General features: G+C 37.7%; 1 protein-coding gene across 3 annotated transcripts in view; it reads left to right on the top strand.

The window, feature by feature from the left end:
- Positions 1-21,362, top strand: part of LOC132426755 (contactin-associated protein-like 3) — a 187,730-nt gene that overhangs the window by 114,861 nt on the left and 51,507 nt on the right. For all 3 annotated transcript variants that reach the window (XM_060013541.1, XM_060013543.1, XM_060013542.1), the window contains 3 exons: positions 7,594-7,765; positions 14,978-15,084; positions 18,265-18,384. In XM_060013541.1, coding sequence (XP_059869524.1) covers positions 7,594-7,765; positions 14,978-15,084; positions 18,265-18,384 — 399 coding nt within the window. The remainder of the gene's footprint in view (positions 1-7,593; positions 7,766-14,977; positions 15,085-18,264; positions 18,385-21,362) is intronic.

Below are 21,362 nucleotides of genomic sequence, written 5' to 3' on the forward strand. Positions count from 1 at the left end.
ACGCATGGCTATAAATATCCAGTTGATTCCTACAGAACAGTTTCAGCCACTGAGTCAAACGAACTTAGTCAACTGTACGTTTTATATCGACACAGCAGCATCTTTTTTTCCTAGAGAAAGAATATATACTATTTTAAAAATTCAAGTAATGCCTTTGCCAAACTAAAACAAACAAACAAAACCAAAACACACTAATTTACTAATGTTAAATAAAAAGGTGGATACTATTTTTACTCAAGGAAAACCAGAAGAGGCAGGTCTAGGACCAACAGGCATGGAATTCTGATTCTCAATAGATTTATTGTAGTCACAAGTTTTATGCACATGTAGAACCCTTGCTCAGGGCCCCTTTGTCTCCATAATTCATTGGACGTTCCAGCCCTGTTCTGGGTAAAGTAGGACAGGTCAGCTACAGCTTGAGTGGAAGCTCTACCCTGAAAACTCCAATGTCTGGGTAATTATTCAATCCAAAGAGTAGCTTATGTCAGTATCTGTTTACTTATCTTTTTGATTAGTGTCTGACAGTACCAGAATATGTGTGATGTTGACATGGAAGTGAACTTCATCCAATCCATGCTTTCTAGCAATATTTGGACTAATAAAGCCAGTGTTCCTGGGTCAACTAGGTGAAAGCCAGTTAATGATATCTGATTTTTCACAGAAAACAATACCCCGTGTTCTGAAATACTCCTTGACCAGGTTTCCTTCCCATTACTGGTTTTCCTAATGGATAGTCAACTGCAAGTTTCCAATTATCATTATATGGTCAGTCAGATTTCGTTGCAATGCTTCACTGTAAAAGCAGACTAGTACAGCTTGCTATTAGTCAGGGTGACCGTATAATTTCAGGACACTTTAGCAAATGGAGGAGATGATCTCAGTGATTATTTCAGGACAGAAGCATAAACCAGGGCTCTGTGGCTACCTGGAAGTCTCTATTTTGGCCTGGCAGTCTCAGAGCACAGCTTTCTTACTGTGAGAAGGGTCATCTATATACTAATAGCAGCATTTCTTAAACGTCCCATGAGAGATCTGTGATCTAGATATCTCATTTTCCTTTTCTGCCTTTTCTTAGTCCGTGCTTTTTTTTGTAATGTGTCTTTCAACAGCAGTTTCACTATAGTATACTGTACACAGATTTTTGGTGCCTTCTATTAAGGGTGGTGGAAAGTTAAGCTCTTAATAAATTCCCTTTTATGGAATCTTTGTACTACTCAATAGCATACTTGAACTGCAGAGTCAGGGACTATTAAGCTATGTTCAAAATCCCCCGAGTGTCCTTCTGTGAAACATCAGCAGGCCAACAAGCCTATGACAAGTCTAATGAAGTCTCATCTGAGGACCCATTCTGGTGCAGTGACATAGTGACAATTTATCTGTCATCCTCAGAGGTACTTAAAGTTCTGAGTCCCTCAGTCATGATGGATATCTTTCATTAATTTAGCAATAACTATTCAATGTCCATTTCACTCTCCATCCCAAATCAGGTCATTGATGAATGGCCCTCTGCCATTTTACCACCAGGGCTTCAGGGCAGCCATCTGTATGGACAAATGAGTGTCTCCTGCCCTGAGCTTCTCTTGGGCTGTGATACCCTACTTCCTGACCTTTATGTCATAACTGAGAATTGAGCACTCAGCGCTCAAACTTTCCTTCTTTAAAGTTTCGCTTTCAGAAAGCTTTCCCCGTGACAACTGGATATGGTTTTGTTTTCTTCTAACAGATGTAGTTAGATACTACATTGTATTTTGGATGAGTTTGAGGCTGGTGATATGGAGAAAAGGAAGAAAACAGAAAAGGAATAACAGTGATTCCACAAAACTATATATTGACTTAATGTTTCCTATGTTTTAACCTAACATTCTTAGTGACTAAGTGCGGTAAGTAGAAATCACCTATAAGGTATAAAGATATACCAAGTTTCTCCATTTCCACTAAGATCAGGAACAAGACAAGGTTGCCCACTGTCACCACTATTATTCAACATAGTTTTGGAAGTTTTAGCCACAGCAATCAGAGAAGAAAAAGCAATAAAAGGAATCCAAATTGGAAAAGAAGAAATAAATCTGTCACAGTTTGCAGATGACATGATACTATACATAGAGAATCCTAAAGATGCTACCAGAAAACAACCAGAGCTAATCAATGAATTTGGTAAAATAGCAGGATACAAAATTAAGGTGCAGAAGTCTCTTGCATTCCTACACACTAATGATGAAAAATCTGAAAGAGAAATTAAGGAAACACGCCCATTTACCATTGCAACAGAAAGAATAAAATAACTAGGCATAAACCTACCTAAGGAGGTGAAAGACCTGTATGCAGAAAACTATAAAACACTGGTGAAAGAAATTAAAGATGATACAAACAGAGGGAGTGATATACCATGTTCTTGGATTGGAAGAATCAATATTGTGAAAATGACTATACTACCCAAAGCAATCTACAGATTCAGTGCACTCCATATCAAACTACCAATGGCATTTTTCACAGAACTAGAACAAAAATTTCACAATTTGTATGGAAACACAAAAGACCCCGAATAGCCTAAGCAATCTTGAGAACGAAAAATGGAGCAGAAGGAATCAGGCTCCTTGACTTCAGACTATACTACAAAGCTACAGTAATCAAGAGAGTATGATACTGACACAGAAACAGAAATATAGATCAATGGAACAGGATAGAAAGCCCAGAGATAAACCCATGCACATATGATCACCTTATCTTTGATAAAAGAGGCAAGAATTTTCTTAATTAAGAAAAGACAGGGCTTCCCTGGTGGCGCAGTGGGTGAGAGTCCATCTGCCGATGCAGGGGGCGCGGATTCGTGCCCCGGTCCGGGAGGATCGCATGTGCCGCAGAGCGGCTGGGCCCGTGAGCCATGGCCGCTGAGCCTGCGCGTCCGGAGCCTGTGCTCTGCAGCGGGAGAGGCCACAACAGTGAGAGGCCTGCGTACTGCAAAAAAAAAAAAAAAAAGAAAAGACAGCCCCTTCAATAAGTGGTGCTGGGAAAACTGGACAGCTACATGTAAAAGAATGAAATTGGAACACTCCCTAACACCATACACAAAGATAAACTCAAAATGGATTAAAGACCTAAATGTAAGTCCAGACACTATCAAACTCTTAGAGGAAAACATAGGCAGAAGACTCTATGACATAAATCACAGCAAGATCTTTTTTGACCCACCTCCTAGAGAAATGGAAATAAAAACAAAAATAAACAAATGGGACCTAATGAAACTTAACAGCTTTTGCACAGCAAAGGAAAACATAAACAAGACGAAAACACAACCCTCAGAATGGGAGAAAATACTTGCAAATGAATCAACGGACAAAGGATTAATCTCCAAAATATATAAACAGGTCTTGCAGCTCAATAGTAAAAAAACAAACAACCCAATCCAAAAATGAGCAGAAGACCTAAATAGACATTTCTCCAAAGAAGACATACAGATGGCCAAGAAGCACATGAAAGGATGCTCAACATCACTAATCGTTAGAGAAATGCAAGTCAAAACTACAATGAGTGGCTTCCCTGGTGGCGCAGTGGTTGAGAGTCTGCTTGCCAATGCAAGGGACACGGGTTTGTGCCCCGGTCTGGGAAGACCCCACATGCTGTGGAGCTGCTGGGCCCGTGAGCCATGGCCACTGAGCCTGTGTGTCCGGAGCCTGTGCTCCGCAATGGGAGAGGCCACAACAGTGAGAGGCCCGCGTGTCACAAAAAAAAAAAAAAAAAAAAAAACTACAATGAGGTATCGCCTCACACCAGTCAGAATGGCCATCATCAAAAAATCTAGAAACAATAAATGCTGGAGAGGGTGTGGAGAAAAGGGAACACTCTTGCACTGTTGGTGGGAATGTAAATTGATACAGCCACTATGGAGAACAGTATGGAGGTTTCTTAAAAAACTAAAAATAGAGCTACCATATGACCCAGCAATCCCACTACTGGGCATATACCCTGAGAAAACCATAATTCAAAGAGTCATGTACCACAATGTTCATTGTAGCACTATTTACAATAGCCAGGACATGGAAGCAACCTAAGTGTCCATTGACAGATGAATGGATAAAGAAGATGTGGCACATATATACAATGGAATATTACTCAGCCTTAAAAAGAAACGAAATTGAGTTATTTGTAGTGAGGTGGATGGACCTAGAGTCTGTCATACAGAGTGAAGTAAGTCAGAAAGAGAAAAACAAACGCCATATGCTAACACATACTTATGGAATCTAAAAAAAAAAAAAAATGGTTCTGATGAACCTAGGGGCTGTACCGGAATAAAGACACAGACATAGAGAATGGACTTGAGGACACAGGGAGTGGGAAAGGGAAGCTGGGACGAAGTGAGAGAGTGGCATGGACATATATACACTACCAAACGTAAAATAGATAGCTAGTGGGAAGCAGCCCCATAGCACAGGGAGATCAGCTCGGTGCTTTGTGTCCACCTAGAGGGGTGGGATAGGGAGGGTGGGAGGGAGACGCAAGAGGGAAGAGATATGGGGATATATGTAAATGTATAGCTGATTCACTTTGTTACACAGCAGAAACTAACACACCATTGTAAAGCAATCATACTCCAATAAAAATGTTAAAAAAAAAGATATATCAAGTTTTTCCAGATACATCCAACACTTCAGTAATTTTCTTACAAATTAAATGTGTGTATTTTCACATAAGACAAGAAAATGGTAAAGGAAGGCTGTAGAGTTAAACAGTTCTTTATGACATAACATTAAATTTGAAATGTCAAAATCCCATTGAGGTTAATTTATGAGGTTTCATTGTGCCTTTAATGGTTTCAACCTGATGCAGGCCTTGGCTTGTTTTGAATTCTATTTGTCAGAAATACACAACATTAAAGCCTCAGTCACTGAAAGAAAAGTAAAGGTAAACTGTGTGTATTTTATGAAAATTCTTAGGTAGAAAGCTAGCATCTATTATGGAGGAACAAGAAGAGGCTCTATCTTCAGTTTTTGCTCTTTGAAAGTACACCAGTGATTTCAAGACAGAAGTACAAAGAGAGATGAATGAAAAACACATAAGTACAATGAGCAAAATCTTTACTTTATAAAATTACTTATTCCATTCGATTTAAAAAATAAGAATCTGATAAAATAACCTCAAACCCCAGGCTGTAAATATTAACATAAGTATTCCTGACTATTTAAATTATTGGAAAATACAAAGCAAAAAGATGAATAATTATAACATTGTATCTAAAAGTTAAAACAGTTGTGGAAATGATGTAAATGAAACACAATTTTATAAAGCAAAGCATAAATAAAACAGGTAAATTTCATGTGAAACAAAATTTACTTGACAATTTTTGGGAATTAAAACAATGTTAATTATTAAAAATGTTGTGCTTCTTTCATATTTGCACATGAAAATGAAGTACTCAGTTCAGTAAATGCTTTTACCTTTTGTCCTATGTAGGGCTGTTGGTTGTGTTCCCTAGGAAGCTGCCTCTGCATGGGAGATTTGCATGTGGGTGTTTGAGTGGGGGTAATTCTTGAGAACAACACCTGGAAGTTTGAAAGAGCAGCTGGGATGGGCAGAGGGACAAGTTGAACTGCAGTGCAGTTGCAACAGAAGTCTCTGAATATGCCAAGGGGGAGTCTGAAGCAGGGATGCCCTTCAGGGAGGTCCCAGTTGAGAAAATGGGTCTCTGCCACTGCACTGCATCATTCCATTGTATTCTTGGACACTGTTGTCCCTGCGGAGGGGCACAGCCTTATGAGAGTCAGCTCCCTTCAGCCTGGCAGATCCTGGGGAGAACCTCAGTCTTGAATAGGGGGGAATAAGGGAGTCTGGGCTCTGTACAGCAGATTTCCCTAAATTGTTGCCTTTTACAGAAATGTTTCACAATGACAGCATCCTCCTACCCTAACTTTCTTTTTTTTTTTTTTCTTTATAAGTTGTTTTCTTTAATCCAAAAAGGAGTGGGAAATGGTGGTGGTGGGGGAGTCATTTAATTATTTAATTTTTTGAGGATCACCTAACTCCCTCCACCACTTTTTATTATGAAAAGTTTCAAGCACACAGAAGAGTGGAAAGCAAAGTACCATGAACACCCATACGCATACCACTAAGGTTCAATAATTAACATTTTTCTATATTTGCATTTTCCCCTGAACCATTGAATATATAGCTACATACATCATGACACTACACTTTGAGATATTTCAACATACATCTCCTGAAATATGGATATTCTCCTACATAGTATCATTTTTGCTCTTAACAAACTTGACAATAGTTTCCTAAAATAATCTAATACCAAATCTATAATCATCGCAATTGTCCCCAAGATGTTTTTATGGTTGTTTTAAACATTTGAATCAAGATCCAATCAAGCTTCATGCAATGCAAACAGTTATGTATTTTTAGTTTATTTTAATCTAGAAAAGTCTCCCATTCCACCTCTTCCCTCTGATACTGACTTTGAAAAGCCTGAGCCAGGTGTGTTGTAAAGTGTCCCATATTATGCTCTTTCCCTAACTTCCCGTTCCTCTCCTACATTGCCAATCTTGCCGTAGGCAAATTTAAGAACCTGTGATTCCTTTAGGGGACAACTAAGTGGAGGGTAGGAGGGCACTCAAAACCCTGCTGGCCCCCCATGTGGAGAAGGTGGTTCTGGACCCCATCTTGCTTTGATTTTGATTTCAAAGCCATGTGCTTGCTCATAATCATAAGAGCATTGTCTCTTGGGAAACCTAGGAGGATAAAACAAAACCACTCTATTAAGAATTGTGGTTGGTGAGTTACAGCAAACCAATTAATGGCTGTAGCAGAACTTGTAAAATTTAACTCTTAATTTTGAAATTGATCAAAACTCATTTCTTTTTTTTATAGAATATTCTGTGTTGCTTATTTTTCTCCATTATTTGCAATGCCATATCATTATGAGATATTGTTAATTTGTCTATGTGTTAATGTTGAAAGATATTTGACTAAAGTGCCTAATTAAAAAAAGAAAAGTAAATATAAATTGCTATTAGATTTCTTAGATCAGTTATTATCAAAAGTGTTTTAAAATATTGCCTGTGCCTGCACACACATGCACATACAGATGATATTTAAGTTTTTAGATGAATGGAGGATGTCCAGGTCAATTCTCAATTTAAAATTATTTTTCAGGCATTTTAAATTTAGCAAGTCCTATTATGCCTGTAACTTTTTTTCTCATTCTACTATCACATGCCCTTAGTTCATCTAGTTTAACATCATGCTAAAAGGAGTGATTTCTTGAGTATGCTTTCAAAAAAGAAATCAAACTGCTTAAATTAAATGTACAGTAATTCTATTTGTCAGATTTCACATCTTCCCTTCCTCTCATCTCTCCATAAGCCTGGCTTTAGTTATTATTTTTACACGTTACCAATACCAACAAATTTTGTTCTTGTCAGCTCTCCACCACCCTATCCATGGGTAATGTGACCTTCCCAAATGGTGTAGGAAGTCTAATCTTCAGGTGTCTGCAAACAGGGGGAGGTAGCAATTTTTGCATATGAGAAATACCATACGATATTTTTTCATAACTGTTTATTTTCTCCTGTGTGTGTCTCCATGTTCATTCAGGCTGTCCTGACAACAGCTCTGACCCTGGATGTGCAAGTCCCCTGAATGGATTTCAGGGCTGCCTGAGGCTCATCTCCATTGGTGACAAAGCGGTGGATCCCATCTCCATACAGCAGGGGGCGCTGGGGAGTTACCGTGACCTCCAGATAGACACCTGTGGCCTCACAGACAGGTAGGCAATCTCATGTCAGCATGCATGTTTTCAACTTTTTGATAGTAGATTAAAAACAAATGAACCGCTGGAAAAGAGCATATTCTTGCCCCTTCTCCATTACTGATATCCATTCCATAGGGAAAAATTATTTTTACATTGAAAACAAAAATGACAAACTTTAAATAATTGCTTCTTTCCAATGATATTTTCTTAGAAGACACACTCTCATGAATTTTCCTCGTGTATGCCTCCAAGCTACTTAATTCACACAGAATACTACTGATGCTATTATAATTATTGATTAGTATATACTTTAAAAAATTCGAACATTGCACAAAACAGATTAGAATATTCTAAAGAGATCATTGAGGACCCGGAAATCAAAATTCTATGTGGTCAGCTGCATTCACCTTACACTCCCTATTCTACAGGAAAAATGAAAAGTAACTATTCCTTTGAGAAAGGTGGAAGCTTTGGGGATTTCTAGTGATGTTTGAAACACAGTAAAGAATAGAGAGAATTCAGTTACCACATACTGAACATGGTACCACTTCACTGAAGAAGACAAGAAAGGCAAAACTTTAAAGCAATAGCATATTAAAATTGCTAAGAATTGCAACTTTACTGAAGTTACTTGTTAGTCATGTCTGCCTTTTAAGTAATTTTGCCTAAAAGTGATGGCTTAACCATCACACATTCAAGTTTTTTTCTGTGACTGGTATGTCTGACTTCTCTGCAGTAGGAGTGCATTAAGTTCGTGTTGAGTAAATATACACACTTCAGACATCCTCACACATCCATATACGGGCACCTTTCCAAAGTTCACACTGCACAGAGTCCTTTGTGGAGTAAATCTAATCCAAATTTAACACTAATTGAAATTCCCTGTCATGTCCAATTAACTACAAGTTACAGTGCAATTTAGCAGTGTATGAGAAGATCATAAATTCCCAGTATGTAAAATATTGACTCACAAGAACTTGAGTTCTTTAATGCAAATGTCCATGGCCATATGTTCACATTCTATTCATTTGTAGAGGAAAAAAAATGATTTAAAGAATTTAGACAAAACTCTCAACCCTAATTTTCAGATTATAAAAATTTTTTTGGCATAGAAAGTGTAACATCATCTGCAAGTTATAATTGCAGCCAGCTCTGGCATCCTGAATCTTGGTATTGGGAGAGGGTTAGAGATGCTCTTTTGGAGGTAGAGTACATCCTCTCACCCATGGGAATGGCTTTTAGTGGGTCAGGAGGGTGGGAAGTCACAGCTCACTGTCAGTAGCCTGGTTGTCACTTCAGTCGGGAAGCTCACAGAAAGTTATTTTAGTGCTTGGAGAACTCCATCACAGCACGTGTATAATCACAATATTTATCTCACATAAAGGTTGCCCCTTTGTGCATAAAGGTCTTTATTTCAAAACTAAAACAAAAAACCAACGTGTGTGTGTGTGTGTGTGACCAAAATAGAAAAATTTCCACATCACATTTTTAAAAGATTTTCAGATATCTGTACTAGTCTATGGAGACATCTGTGGTATTAAGTTATCTTCCATAAAATTGAGGCTCATGGCAACTTTGTAAGTGGTTATAAAAATAGCTATTGGCACTTTGGATGGCCTATATAGTCACTACTTGTAATTTTTTATGGTTCAACATCTAAAGACATGTCCTTACTCTCCATTCTTCTTAGTACTAAAAATATTCATTTTTTCTCAACCCTTTAGTCCATACCTACTAACTGCATGTCCAATGCACCATGAAATAGATTCACTTAAAAGTGCAGCAAAGCAGACACTCACACCTGGGCTGTCTTCGGGCACTGTGCACTGTACGCAGCCATCCACCCAGCCCACCACTCTGCCTGCCCAGAGCAAGTCCTAATGTGCTCAAGTGAATCTGAGATTTATTATTAAAAGGCAGCTAGCTTTATAACTTCTATCCATTGGGCACAGGAATGAATAATTCATCATACATAGCAGCATTCCTCACACTGCAAATGCTGAAAAGATGTTTGAAATCTTAGGGGTACTTAGGAAACTTTCCTGAGCCATATAAGGACTTGTGCATCACGCTCTGTCTTCCTGAGGCTCGGATGACACTTTATAGGGAAGGCAGTGCAGTCCTTTGGGACAAGGCTGTGGGGAGGGGATAGCAGTGAGGAGGGATCGTGTCTTACACCCTTGGGGTTTTGGACATTAGGATTTCATGTCATGTAACTCAGGCTACATAGCTCTTTTCAGGTTCCTTTTAGGCTCAGGTGTTTGCTGTCTAGAGCACCCCCAGCCATGGATGGTGCTGATGGGGTCACTTTCCTCACTTCCACTGCCTTTGACCCAACATTAATCTTCTAGATGCTAAATGTGACATTGTGCATCATACATCTTGGGGTTCTTTTTAATAGAAAATAACACATTTAGAAGAAAATTAATTACCACAAACTTTAAGTTCTTATTTGTGAAAAAAAAATCTTATCCCAAAACATTTCTAGGTAAACTATGATATTCTTTATCATAAAGCAGTCATTTTCACTGCGTTAAAAAGTATGGAATCTATTCTAGTATGATTTTAGAGAGTTCCAACGTGTCGAAAAGAAGGGCAAGAAGTTACTTTGTTCAAGCGAGGGGTAAAGGGGATGGGCCCTACTCGGATCAAGCCACCCTTTCGGTCCAATGGGATGCTTAGGTAACATGATCTGAAATACCACCACTCCTAATACTCTCTGACTTTGCTATAGACTGTCCTGTTCTTCGACTGTTATAGCAATTTGCTGACTGTCAAGGTATGGATGCCCCATCCTATGCATTCACCTAGTAAACCTCTCCAGAAAGATAAATAAGTCGGGCACCATTTATTCCACATGTGAATCCCAACTGGCCCAAACTGATTTTGAAATTCACAATCTTAAGGTTGACAAACTGTTCTGAAATTTGTCAGAAATTAAAAATAAGCATATCCAGGAAAAATTTCAAAAACTCTACTATATATCATTTTATTTCTTTTTAAAGTAAAAGTGAGTTTGCCTATTTCCAGTTCTTACTGACAGTTGAAATTTTCCCATATTTTTCCAAAGAAAACCAAAATAGTTCTTTGGTTAGATCTACTGGAATTTCAGTGTCTGGGAGTGTAATTTGTGCAGTATTAGAGGACAAAAAAATATCATAAAATAGCCAGATGCTCCCTTTCATCTTTTGTTTTTCCTACTTTCCTTTTAACGATGTTTGTTTTACCTTTTCTGATTTGCAGATAAGTGGCTGTTGGGGAGCCGACTGGGATGAAACAGGGTTGTATGTTGCACTCTGGGTATTTCTACATGTTTATACTGTCCTGTCTTCTAAGCAGAGATCCTATCATTGGTGTGAATCTCTCTTTTTCTTAATACACTTTGTGGTAGTTTGTTATGGCAGTAATAGAAAAATAATATAACATTTATATAAAATTATGTATAAATTTATAAATCTATACACACACATATTTTCCTTCTCTAAGGTGAGAATTTCAATACATTTTAGTTTTATATACTTGCCTGTGATAAGTCCCTCACAATGAACATTTTTAATTAATATCCTTTATTTTTTAGAGCAGTTTTAGGTTTGCAGAAAGTATAGAGAGCTCCCCTTTATCTCCTCTCTTCCCAGTCTCCTCTCACACAGTTTCTGTATTATTAACATCTTGCATCAGTGTTGTACATTTATTACGATTGATGAACCAATATTGATACATTCTTGTTAACCAAAGTCCATAGTTTACAAGTTCACTCTTTGTGTTAAACAGTTCTATGGGGTTTTACAAATGCATAATGTTATGTCTTCACCATTACAGTATCGTACAGAATAGTTTCACAGCCCTAAAAATCTCCCATGCTTCACCTACTCAATTCCCCTCCCTTCCCCCAACCCCTGGCCTGGAAATCACTGATCTTTTTACTCTCTTCATAGTTTTACTCTCTTCATAGTTTTGGATGTCATATAGTTGGAATCATGCTCTACGTAGCCTTTCACTTTGTAATACGCATTTAAGATTCTTCCATGTCCTTTGTGGCTGGACAGCTCATTTGTTTTTAGTGCTAAATAATATTCTGTACCACTACTTTGTCCATTCACCTACTGAAGGACATCTTGGTTACTTCCAGGTTTTGGCAATTAACAAAGCTGCTGTAAACATTTACGTGCAGATTTTGGTGTGGAAGTAAGTTTTCAACTCATCGGAGTAAATACCAAGGAGTACAATTGCTGGATCATTTAGTTTTGTGAGATACTGCCAAACTGTCTTCCATTTTGCATTCCCACCAACAGTCAATGAGAGTTCCTGTTGTTCCTCATCCCTGCCAGTATTTGGTGTTGTCAGTGTTTTGGATGTTTGCTATCCTAATAGGTCTGTAGTGTTATCTCATTGCTTTAATTTGCATTTCTCTACTGACATGTGATGCTGGGAAGCTTTTTATATTTTTATTTGCAGTCTTGATACCTTCTTTGGCCAGGTGTCTGTTCAGATCTTTTGCCCTGGGTTTTAATTGGTTATGTCCTTATTGTTGAATTTAAGAGCTCTTCCTATATTTTAGATACGAATCCTTTGTTAGATACGTGTTTTGCAAGCTACCCATTCGTCTATAGCTAATCTTTTCATGCTCTTAATGTCATTCATAGAAAAGAAGTTTTTAATTTTACTGAAGTCAAAATTATCATTTTTTTCTTTTGTGGACTGTATCTGAAAAGTCATTGCCAAACCAAAGTCACCTAGATCTTCTCCTATGTTATATTCTGAGAGTTTAACTGTTTTGCATTTTACATTTTAAAATTCTAAGATCTAGTTTGAGTTCATTTTTGAGAAAGATGTAAAGTCTGTGTTTATATTATTATTTTTTGTGCATGTGGAGACCCAGTTGTTCCAGCAGTTATTTGTTGAAAAGACTGTCCTTTTTCCAGGGAGTTGCCTTTGCTTCTTTGTTAAAGATGAGTTGATTAATTTTGTGTGAGTCTGTTTCTGGGCTTTCTAGTCTGTGCCATTAATCTATTTGCTCTTTTGCCAGTGCCACACTGTCTTGATTTCTGTAGCTTTGTAAGTCTTGAAGTTGAGTAGTGTTATTAGTTCTTTGACTTTTTTCTTCTTCAATATTTTGTTGGGTCTTTTGCCTTTCCATATAAACTTTAGGATCAGTTTGTTGATGTCCACAAAATTACCTGCAGGGATTTTGACTGAGATTCCCTTGAATCTATAGATCAAATTGGGAATAACTGAAATCTTACCAATTTTGAGTCTTACTATCCATGAACATGGAATATCTCCACTTAGATTTTCTTTTTTATCCTTCATCAGAGTTTTGTAATTTTTCTCATATAGATCTTGTATATGTTTTGTTAGATTTGTCTAAGTATTCTATTTTTTGGATAATGCTAATGTAAGTGTTGTGGTTTTCATTTTAAATTTCAATTGTTCATTGTTCATTTATAAGAAAGAATCCTGCAGCTTTGCTATCATCACTTATTAGTTTAAGAAGTTTTTTGTTGATTATTTGAGATTTTCCACATAGTCAGTCATGTCATCTGTGAACAAAGATGGTTTTATTTCTTCTTTCCCAATCTTTGTACCTTTTATTCCTTTTCTTGTCTTATTGCATTAGCTAAGACCTCCAGTATGATGTTTGAATAAGAGTGGTGAGAGCAAATCTTTGCTTTGTTCCCATACTTAGAGGAAAGCATCTAGTTTCTCACCATTAAATATAGTGTTGTTGTAGGGTTTTGGAGATTTTGTTTGTTTGTTTGTTTAATCAAGTTGAGGAAGTTCCTCTCTATTACTAGTTTGCCAAGGTTTTTTGTTTGGTTGGTTTTATTTTTGTTTTATTGTGAATCAGTGTTAGATTTTGTCCAATACTTCTGCATCTATTTATGTGACCAAATGGTTTTTCTTCTTTAGCCTGTTTATGTGATAGATTATATTAATTTTCAAATTATTTATTTCAAATTTTGGAGCAGCCTTGCATACCTGGAATAAATTCTACTCAATTATGTTTTATATATTTTTTATACATTTTTGGATTCAATTTTCTATTATTTTGTTGAGAATAGCACTTCTTTTTGATAATAAAAAAATTGAGTAACATTCTTGCAATTAAAAATTTTAATCTTATAAACAAATATTAAACTTTCAATTTCAAAAAGTGAGATGTAACAATGTCCATGAGATATAAGTGGTTATTTGGTTTACCTGAGTGATTTTGTGGTTTATTCAATTATGTGGGGGAAAAAATAACAATAAATCCCTTAGTCTTAAGTGATCTCTAAATCTAATTCCTAGAGGTATCATCAGTCTGATCTAAAGTAGATGACATTCAGAACCCCTGGCACTGTGATGCTATATGGATAAAGAGTTTCTCCTTTTTCCTGACTTCCTTCCTTCTCTTTAAAATGTTTCCTTATGTACTAAGTCAACATGGTAACATATTACAATGTGGTATACATATATCAGTTAGCTTTGGCTGCACAATAAATTATCTTTAAAACTTACTAGCTGAAAACAACAAATTTGTTTATCTCACAGTTCTGTATTTGCTGCTGGGCTCTCTCATGCATCTGTGGTTGCCTGGGGGATCAGCTGGCAGCTGGTTGACTTATAATCCCCTCACTCACTTGTCCTGTGGTTTGAACCTACAGGGGTGACTAGACAACCTGAACAAGCCCAGGTTTCTTCATGTGGTTGTGCTTTCAGGGTTCAAAACTCAGCAAGAGAGCAAGCCCACTGCCCAAGCACTTTTCTAGCCTCTGCTGTGTTAGTTTGCTAATGCCTCATTGATCCAAGCAGGTCATATGCCCAACCCAGATTCAAGGTGAAGTAAGCTATACTTTTTGATGGAAGTATCTATAGTTCACACTGCAAGGACATGGAAGCAGGGATGGGAAATGTGCTGTCTATGGCCATTGCAAGCAATTTATATCCCTGTCATGTATGAAATTAATCTTTCCTTATTTGTGAAAAAGAAAACACATTTTCTGATGTAATGAGATGTGTAGAAAATTTGTCTGTCACAAATACATGACAGCTGGTAGCATCTAATGGATTTTTTAGTCTATGATTGATATTACATTTGGAAACCTTGATGACAGACCCAACAATTTTTGTTCATGGTGAAATTTTTCTGATCAAGTCACTGTTTTCATTACAACATATGAATATTAAGATACACATTTATCATGACCAAGTGTGGGAAATAGTGCTGTGTCTGTCTTCTTCTAGGTGTTTGCCCAGCTATTGTGAACATGGGGGTGAATGTTCCCAGTCCTGGGACACCTTCTCCTGCAACTGTGCACACACTGGTTACACCGGTGCAACCTGCCATTCCTGTAAGCCTCACACTTCATTCACTCTCCTTTCTGTTCTGATTTCCATGAAGTTCTATTTTTCTTTCCATTATTTTGTGTATATGTGTGTGTGTGCAACCACGTGCTAGAAAGCAACAACAAAAAATAATTATTTTAGACATTAATTTTTGTCTGGTTTATTTTTAATCAAATTTATTTCCTATTGATGATAAGGCAGCTAACAGAAATACATATATCATAGGATAGAAAAAAATAGTAGGCAAAGGAAAATAAGTATAGGAAAATAAAATATAGTCAAAGTATAAATTAAATCTAGAACTCATGATATTATATCTTGTTCTCTTCCTCGAGCAGAATCCAATTTTAATTCTCAAGTCCTGTCTGCCTAAGTAAAAAACATGAGTTACTAGATTCTCAATATTTATAAAATTAAACAAGAAAAGTCTCAGAAGAAGTACAGGATGGGAGCTAACACGGTAGGGCTTCTAGACATCAGTGACAAGCCAGGCAAATGCTTAGGTTCCTTGCAATCTTGATGTTCTCTGATGATGATGGTGGTGGTGATCATGATGATGATGATGATGGAACTTACTGGAACTTACCATGTACCTGCACGATTCTAGTTCTCTGCATGTTTCAACTCCTTTAATCCTCAAAACAACTCTAGGAGGTAAATGTATTTTTATCTACATTTTACACCTGAGGAGCGAGAGAGGCTAGGTTGTTTACCCAGGGTCACACTCTCCATCTCCTCTTAGTGGTGTTTCTTCTGTCTAGAACACCAGTCTCTTTTCTGAAGAATTATTCTTTTAACTTTAAAACTAACAAAACTTTATTGACCGTTAATCCATTAGCTTATGACAGAGCCTCTGAAATGCCCTTGGTCTTCTAATTATTGGCTTTTGTATATGTTTTTCTTTTCGTTTTTCCCTATTTGTGTGTCACTGCTGATGTTTCTGAATCCCTTCTCTGGTAGCACCCCTCTCTCTGGGTCTTTAGAGAGAGACAGCATGATATGAAAATTCACAGATATCACCATGTTCAGTCCCTCCTACTGGGAGAATATATTGCACTTTTAAGAACTCTTCCCTGTGAATTATTTAATTTTATTTCCACATATGGGAGAAAAGCAGAGTTTGGACTGGCATAAATTTGTCTTTATGGGAAGTGAATCCCAGTGAGGCAGGCATCAGTGTTGGGATGAGAGCCCTGTGTCCTCAGCCCTGAAGGTTCCACAGAGGAGCTCAAAGCATCTTGGAAGACAAAGGGAGGTGACTTATGCCCTAAACATCCCATAAGTTCAACCAGAGCAATTCCACCTGCAACTCTATTTACTGTACTAGTGCCAGGTGAGAATTTCCCGGAGTAACTCTTCATTTGAAAAGAGCTGGACATCTGGGAAACTTGAGGCTAAGTGACGGCCAAGTCACAGTTAGGAATGGGGTGATCTCTTCCTTAGAGTGTCCTCCATCATACTTAGCAAGGTGTCTTACATGAAGCAGATATCTACTGAATATTAATGAGTAAGAAATATGGCTAAAATGCTATCAATAACTGTGATCTAAACATCATTCTAAACAACTCTGATTTTAAAACTAACAGATATATATATATATATGTAGGGTGTTTCATTTGTGCCCCATGATTTGGTCTAATAACTGAATTGACTTCATTGGGATCATCTAACTGGTAAGCTACATGAAGATGAGATATTGCCAAATCAAAATAAATGATCATGAGACCATTATTTTTGGGTCTAAGTGCACGATTAATACATGTGTGCATTCGTGTTTAAAGCAAGCTTTCTCCTAGTCATTCCTCCTCTACTTTTCTTTCCTAGGCAATTCCAGCCCCAACCCAAACACAAACACTGCTATCAATTTTCGTGTATCACTCTGGACACTTTTCTAGGTGGTCATGAGCATATGTATGTATTTATAGGAGTGTAAACATGAGCAGCCAAAATGCACGCATGGTGGAAAAGCAGTCCATGTTGTCTCTGTGTCCAACAGTGTAGATGGTAGTAGCCGTGCCATTGATTTGGGACAATCTGGTACATTTGACACTTGACCATGTTTAACAAAAGGATGTTTACCTTTGTAAAATCTCTGGACAAAAAGCATTCCCTTCATGTTCTTTTTCTTTGAGATGAGAGAAAAACAACCCCTCGATCTCTCCCTGGGTTTTTGTTGATTATTTGAAATAGGCAAAGTTAGAAGTGTAGATAATCCCGTCACTGTAGCATGGCATAAAGCCATAGCCTCTTTGGATCACTCCATTCTGTGGATCTTGCCTAACCACCACCTGAGTCTGTCTGTGTGGTTGCCAAATCTGATCGTTAGAGCTGGCTTAAAGATCCAGTCCAGCACTCTGCCAGAATCAGTGCTGCACTTCTGTCCCAGCAGCCATTAGCGGCTTTTCAGGTTTTCAAAAGGTTTTTCCTGTCAAGGCAGCGAGTGATGCACACCGGAGATGTTACTTGGTTGATCACTCATTTAAATGTCTTCTGAATATTGAGTCCATCATCTGCAGATGCTAATCACTTGCCTTGTACACAGAGAAACATTTATTGTACATGTAGAAAATTCAATTATGAATTAAGATAAATTGAAACTATAAAGAGATATTTCATATATATTATATATATTTCTTTGATTTTCTTGAATTATCATTTGCAAAGCATTTAAGGATGTTTCTTTTTAAAGCAAACTTTAAAAACTGAATGAAGAAGAGTTGCTGATTTGTGAAATTCATCTCATTGAAAAAAATGCATTTCACATGTAAATTGTTTTAAGTAAACAAAGAGTATAATTAGAGTAATTTATAAAATAACATGATTATTTAGATAAAAGCAGATGATTTAGGGAGATTAAGCCAATGCACTTCAGGTGCTTAGATATTATGAAATAAAAAAGAATTAGACAAGAGTAAATCCAGTTATCACAATTTTGAAAAGAATCCTATGTTTCTAGAACATACAGGATTCAGATCCACATGTCCCACAGTGATCCCTCCTAAAATCTTTCATCCTGTGCTTCAGAATCTTCACTCTATCTGATTGAAACAGGGAAACACTCCTCTAAAGAAAATGTCCCTGGGAGCAATGCAGAATGAGTGTCACTGGGGAAAGTATCACTTAATTCACAACATGGAGGGATCCATCCCACTGTAGCTCCTGTCTGAGACCCGTGTTCTTTGCAGCTGTCTACGAGCAGTCATGTGAAGCCCACAGGCACAGAGGAAACTCTTCAGGGCTCTACTATATCGACTCAGATGGAAGTGGCCCGCTGGGACCATCCCTTGTATATTGCAACATGACAGGTATGCTAATAAGCCTTTTTTATGACAGTTAAACTCATGTAAATACTTGCTGTGCATGAAAAACCCAAATGAGGAAAGTAGAGTTTACCTAGTGGCAGCGTTATGTAGATATGCATTTTGATTGTAATTGTAATATGATTGCTCAGAAGTATTAAACATAATGTTCTAAAATAGTTAAGAGGTGGTAATTAAACGTTGTATTCTTTCTTTGTGCAAAATTAACAATAAATCTTTGCTTATTAATCTGAAACAAAAAGGGATAAACTTTATTTCTTAGTCCATGTCAATAAATGCCAAAGACTTAGGAGAATATTCACTTTTCAAATTTATGAAAGCATCCATTTTTATTCTTTTGAATCTGTAATTTCATGAGTTTATCTAGGAGATAATAAATGTTTCTAAAGTGTATATACTTCAAGTAATAATATTATTCTTGTGCAACTGTATAAATAATATTTTATTTTCCTTAGAAACCTAATTATATGTTAAAGGACTTGTTTACGACTTATTGTTTATGATGCCTTTAATTCTTTGAAACGTTTTAATTTAACATCTCCGCCTACAGTATAGGACCACAAAGGACAAAAGCATCCACTTTAATGAATGACAACTGCCCTGATGGAGTTGATACAAATTCTTTATACCTCTTCTGTACCTGTATCTATGTGTGTCTGTACCCATAACTTTTCCTCCATGCTCGCATAACATTTTACCAATAAAAAGAGGACAAACCTCCAAGAAAACTTTCTGTTACTCTAGCAGTGTAGACCTAACGTGTACTTCAACAACCACAGAATTTGACTCTGCAAATTCTGAGCTAATGATCAGAAAAAAAATCAACTATAAATGGTTCTAAGGCAACTATAACTTAGTTATAATTTTGTTCTTCTGTTATTATGGCTACATGTCACCCTGACAGGGTTGCAATTCTCACGAGGAGGGAATTATTTGTGGATAAATTTATGATGATGCTTTCTGAGTAGCTTACAATCCTGGTGTGGTTTTTTACCTACTACCATTTCATACATGAAACGAAATCTGAGCATTTTGGCAGTGGTTAATCGTATGATTAGATCTGAATTCAGTCAAATATATCTTCCAGCCCCAAAACTACCCCCAAAGTTGGTACAGAAAATGCAAGAACTTGCAGAGCATTGCACTGGGTGTGAGTATGGCTCTTTTGGGCTTTGGGGTAAACATTTTGTCATAAATACTGACCAAAATGTTGAAGTGTGATGACAGAGTTAAATACATTGGTTTACCTTTACTGAAAAATGTGTGATCAGTGAAATATGTGAGGAAACAGCCCAGGGGATCATTCTAGATATACTGCACTCCAGTGGTTTATAACAGGCCTTCAAGTGATTTCAATTCCTGCTTTGATTTTCTTTCATTACCATGGCTCAAGCAAATGCCGAGGACAAAGAAAGCTAAATAAAGTTGCTAGCATCCCAATAAAACATTTCCCTTTATCAATTAAGTTCTTAATTATCACAGAAGTCTAGGGCATGTTAAAGATTTTCATACATATTGTCTTGGGTTAATTCTATGAGCAGAGTTCCATACACACTGAAAAATGCCAAGATTCTAGAAAGGTAGAAATAATCCCAACTGGCACATTCCAAAATGAGTGACATTTCAATGACTGAAGCTATTTTTTTAATAGTTAACTATTGGCAAGCTGAGGTCACGTTTATAAGGAAAGGTATTTGCTGAGAAGAGGAATAACTGAGAGCTGAGGGCCCGATCTTCTGCAGTTTATGCTTGTAATAAAAGAAAAGTATTTTAGTCATGTTAGTGAACGCGGTCTAGGATTCCCCATGAAGCTTTAGTTGTGCATATTTATGAAGCCCCTTTGGAATGTGTAACTATCTCAAAGGTGTTTTGTTTTAATGCTAATTTGATACCATAGCTGATGTATTTTGATTCCCTGCAATTGCTGTTACCTTTTCAGAGTGGACCTTGGCCCCTACCACCAGAGAGAAGAGTAGTTATCATCAAAATGCAAAGAGGCAGTAAAAACAGATGCCCAGCTTTTGATTTCAGGTAACTTAGAATAATACCTGATGATATACAAGCAGATTTTTCTTACATTAGAGATGAGAAAGAACCTCTAAATAAGGGAGGGAAAGGTGAAATCTGCTGATTAACCCTCCTGGTCAGTTTACACACACGATGGCCTTGAAAACTGCCTGCTGAGGATGTGAATCATATCCTTCCCCGGGTGACCTGAAGAAACGTCCAAGTAAAGGCACAAAACTGAAGAGTTGCAAAAAAACTTCTGACAACATTGAACACATGTGTACTCAGCGCCTGCCTTGAGCCAGGCACGGCTGTGACCACATCAGGGAGTGAATCTGAACACCTCCCTCCCCTGGTGGGGGGTGCTTTCTGGGGTGGGGAGCCAGATCATTGACAGAAGCGAATCAAATACTTGGCATGTTGCAAGGTAGCAGGTGTTGTGAAGAAGCACAAAGCAGGGAACAGGGTCACAGACTGTAGAAGGATGGGTTACGGTTTTCAATAGAGGGATCAAGAAAGGACGCAGTTGGAAAGTGACATCTGTGCCAACCACATCAAAGAAGCAACGCTGAGAAAACCTGAGGTGGAGCCTTCAAGGGGAGGGAGGAGGGAAGTGCTGAAGGCCTGCAGCCATGGGGAGCTGGCATGTTGGACAGACTCAGGTGGAAGGACGAGAAGGTGGCCTTTCCTCAAGTCACGTAGCTGGAAAGGGGCTGGTCCAGGATCCACACCAGCTGTGCAGTTTGGGCCTTTAACCATCGTGGGGCACCAAGAGGAAGCAAGGAGACTAGTTAGGACGTTGCTGTAGTAATCGAGCCAAGATGGTGATGGTGGGTAGCAGGCTGGGAGCAGAGGAATAGGAGGAGAGAAATGTTGAGTTAGAACCGGTGGACTAACCGATGGAGAGAGAGAGAGGCATCAAGCAGGGCTCCTGTATTTGGATCCAAGCCCTGGAA

This window comes from Delphinus delphis, chromosome 6 (genome assembly GCF_949987515.2).
Source record: "Delphinus delphis chromosome 6, mDelDel1.2, whole genome shotgun sequence".
NCBI classification, from domain to species: Eukaryota; Metazoa; Chordata; class Mammalia; order Artiodactyla; family Delphinidae; genus Delphinus; species Delphinus delphis.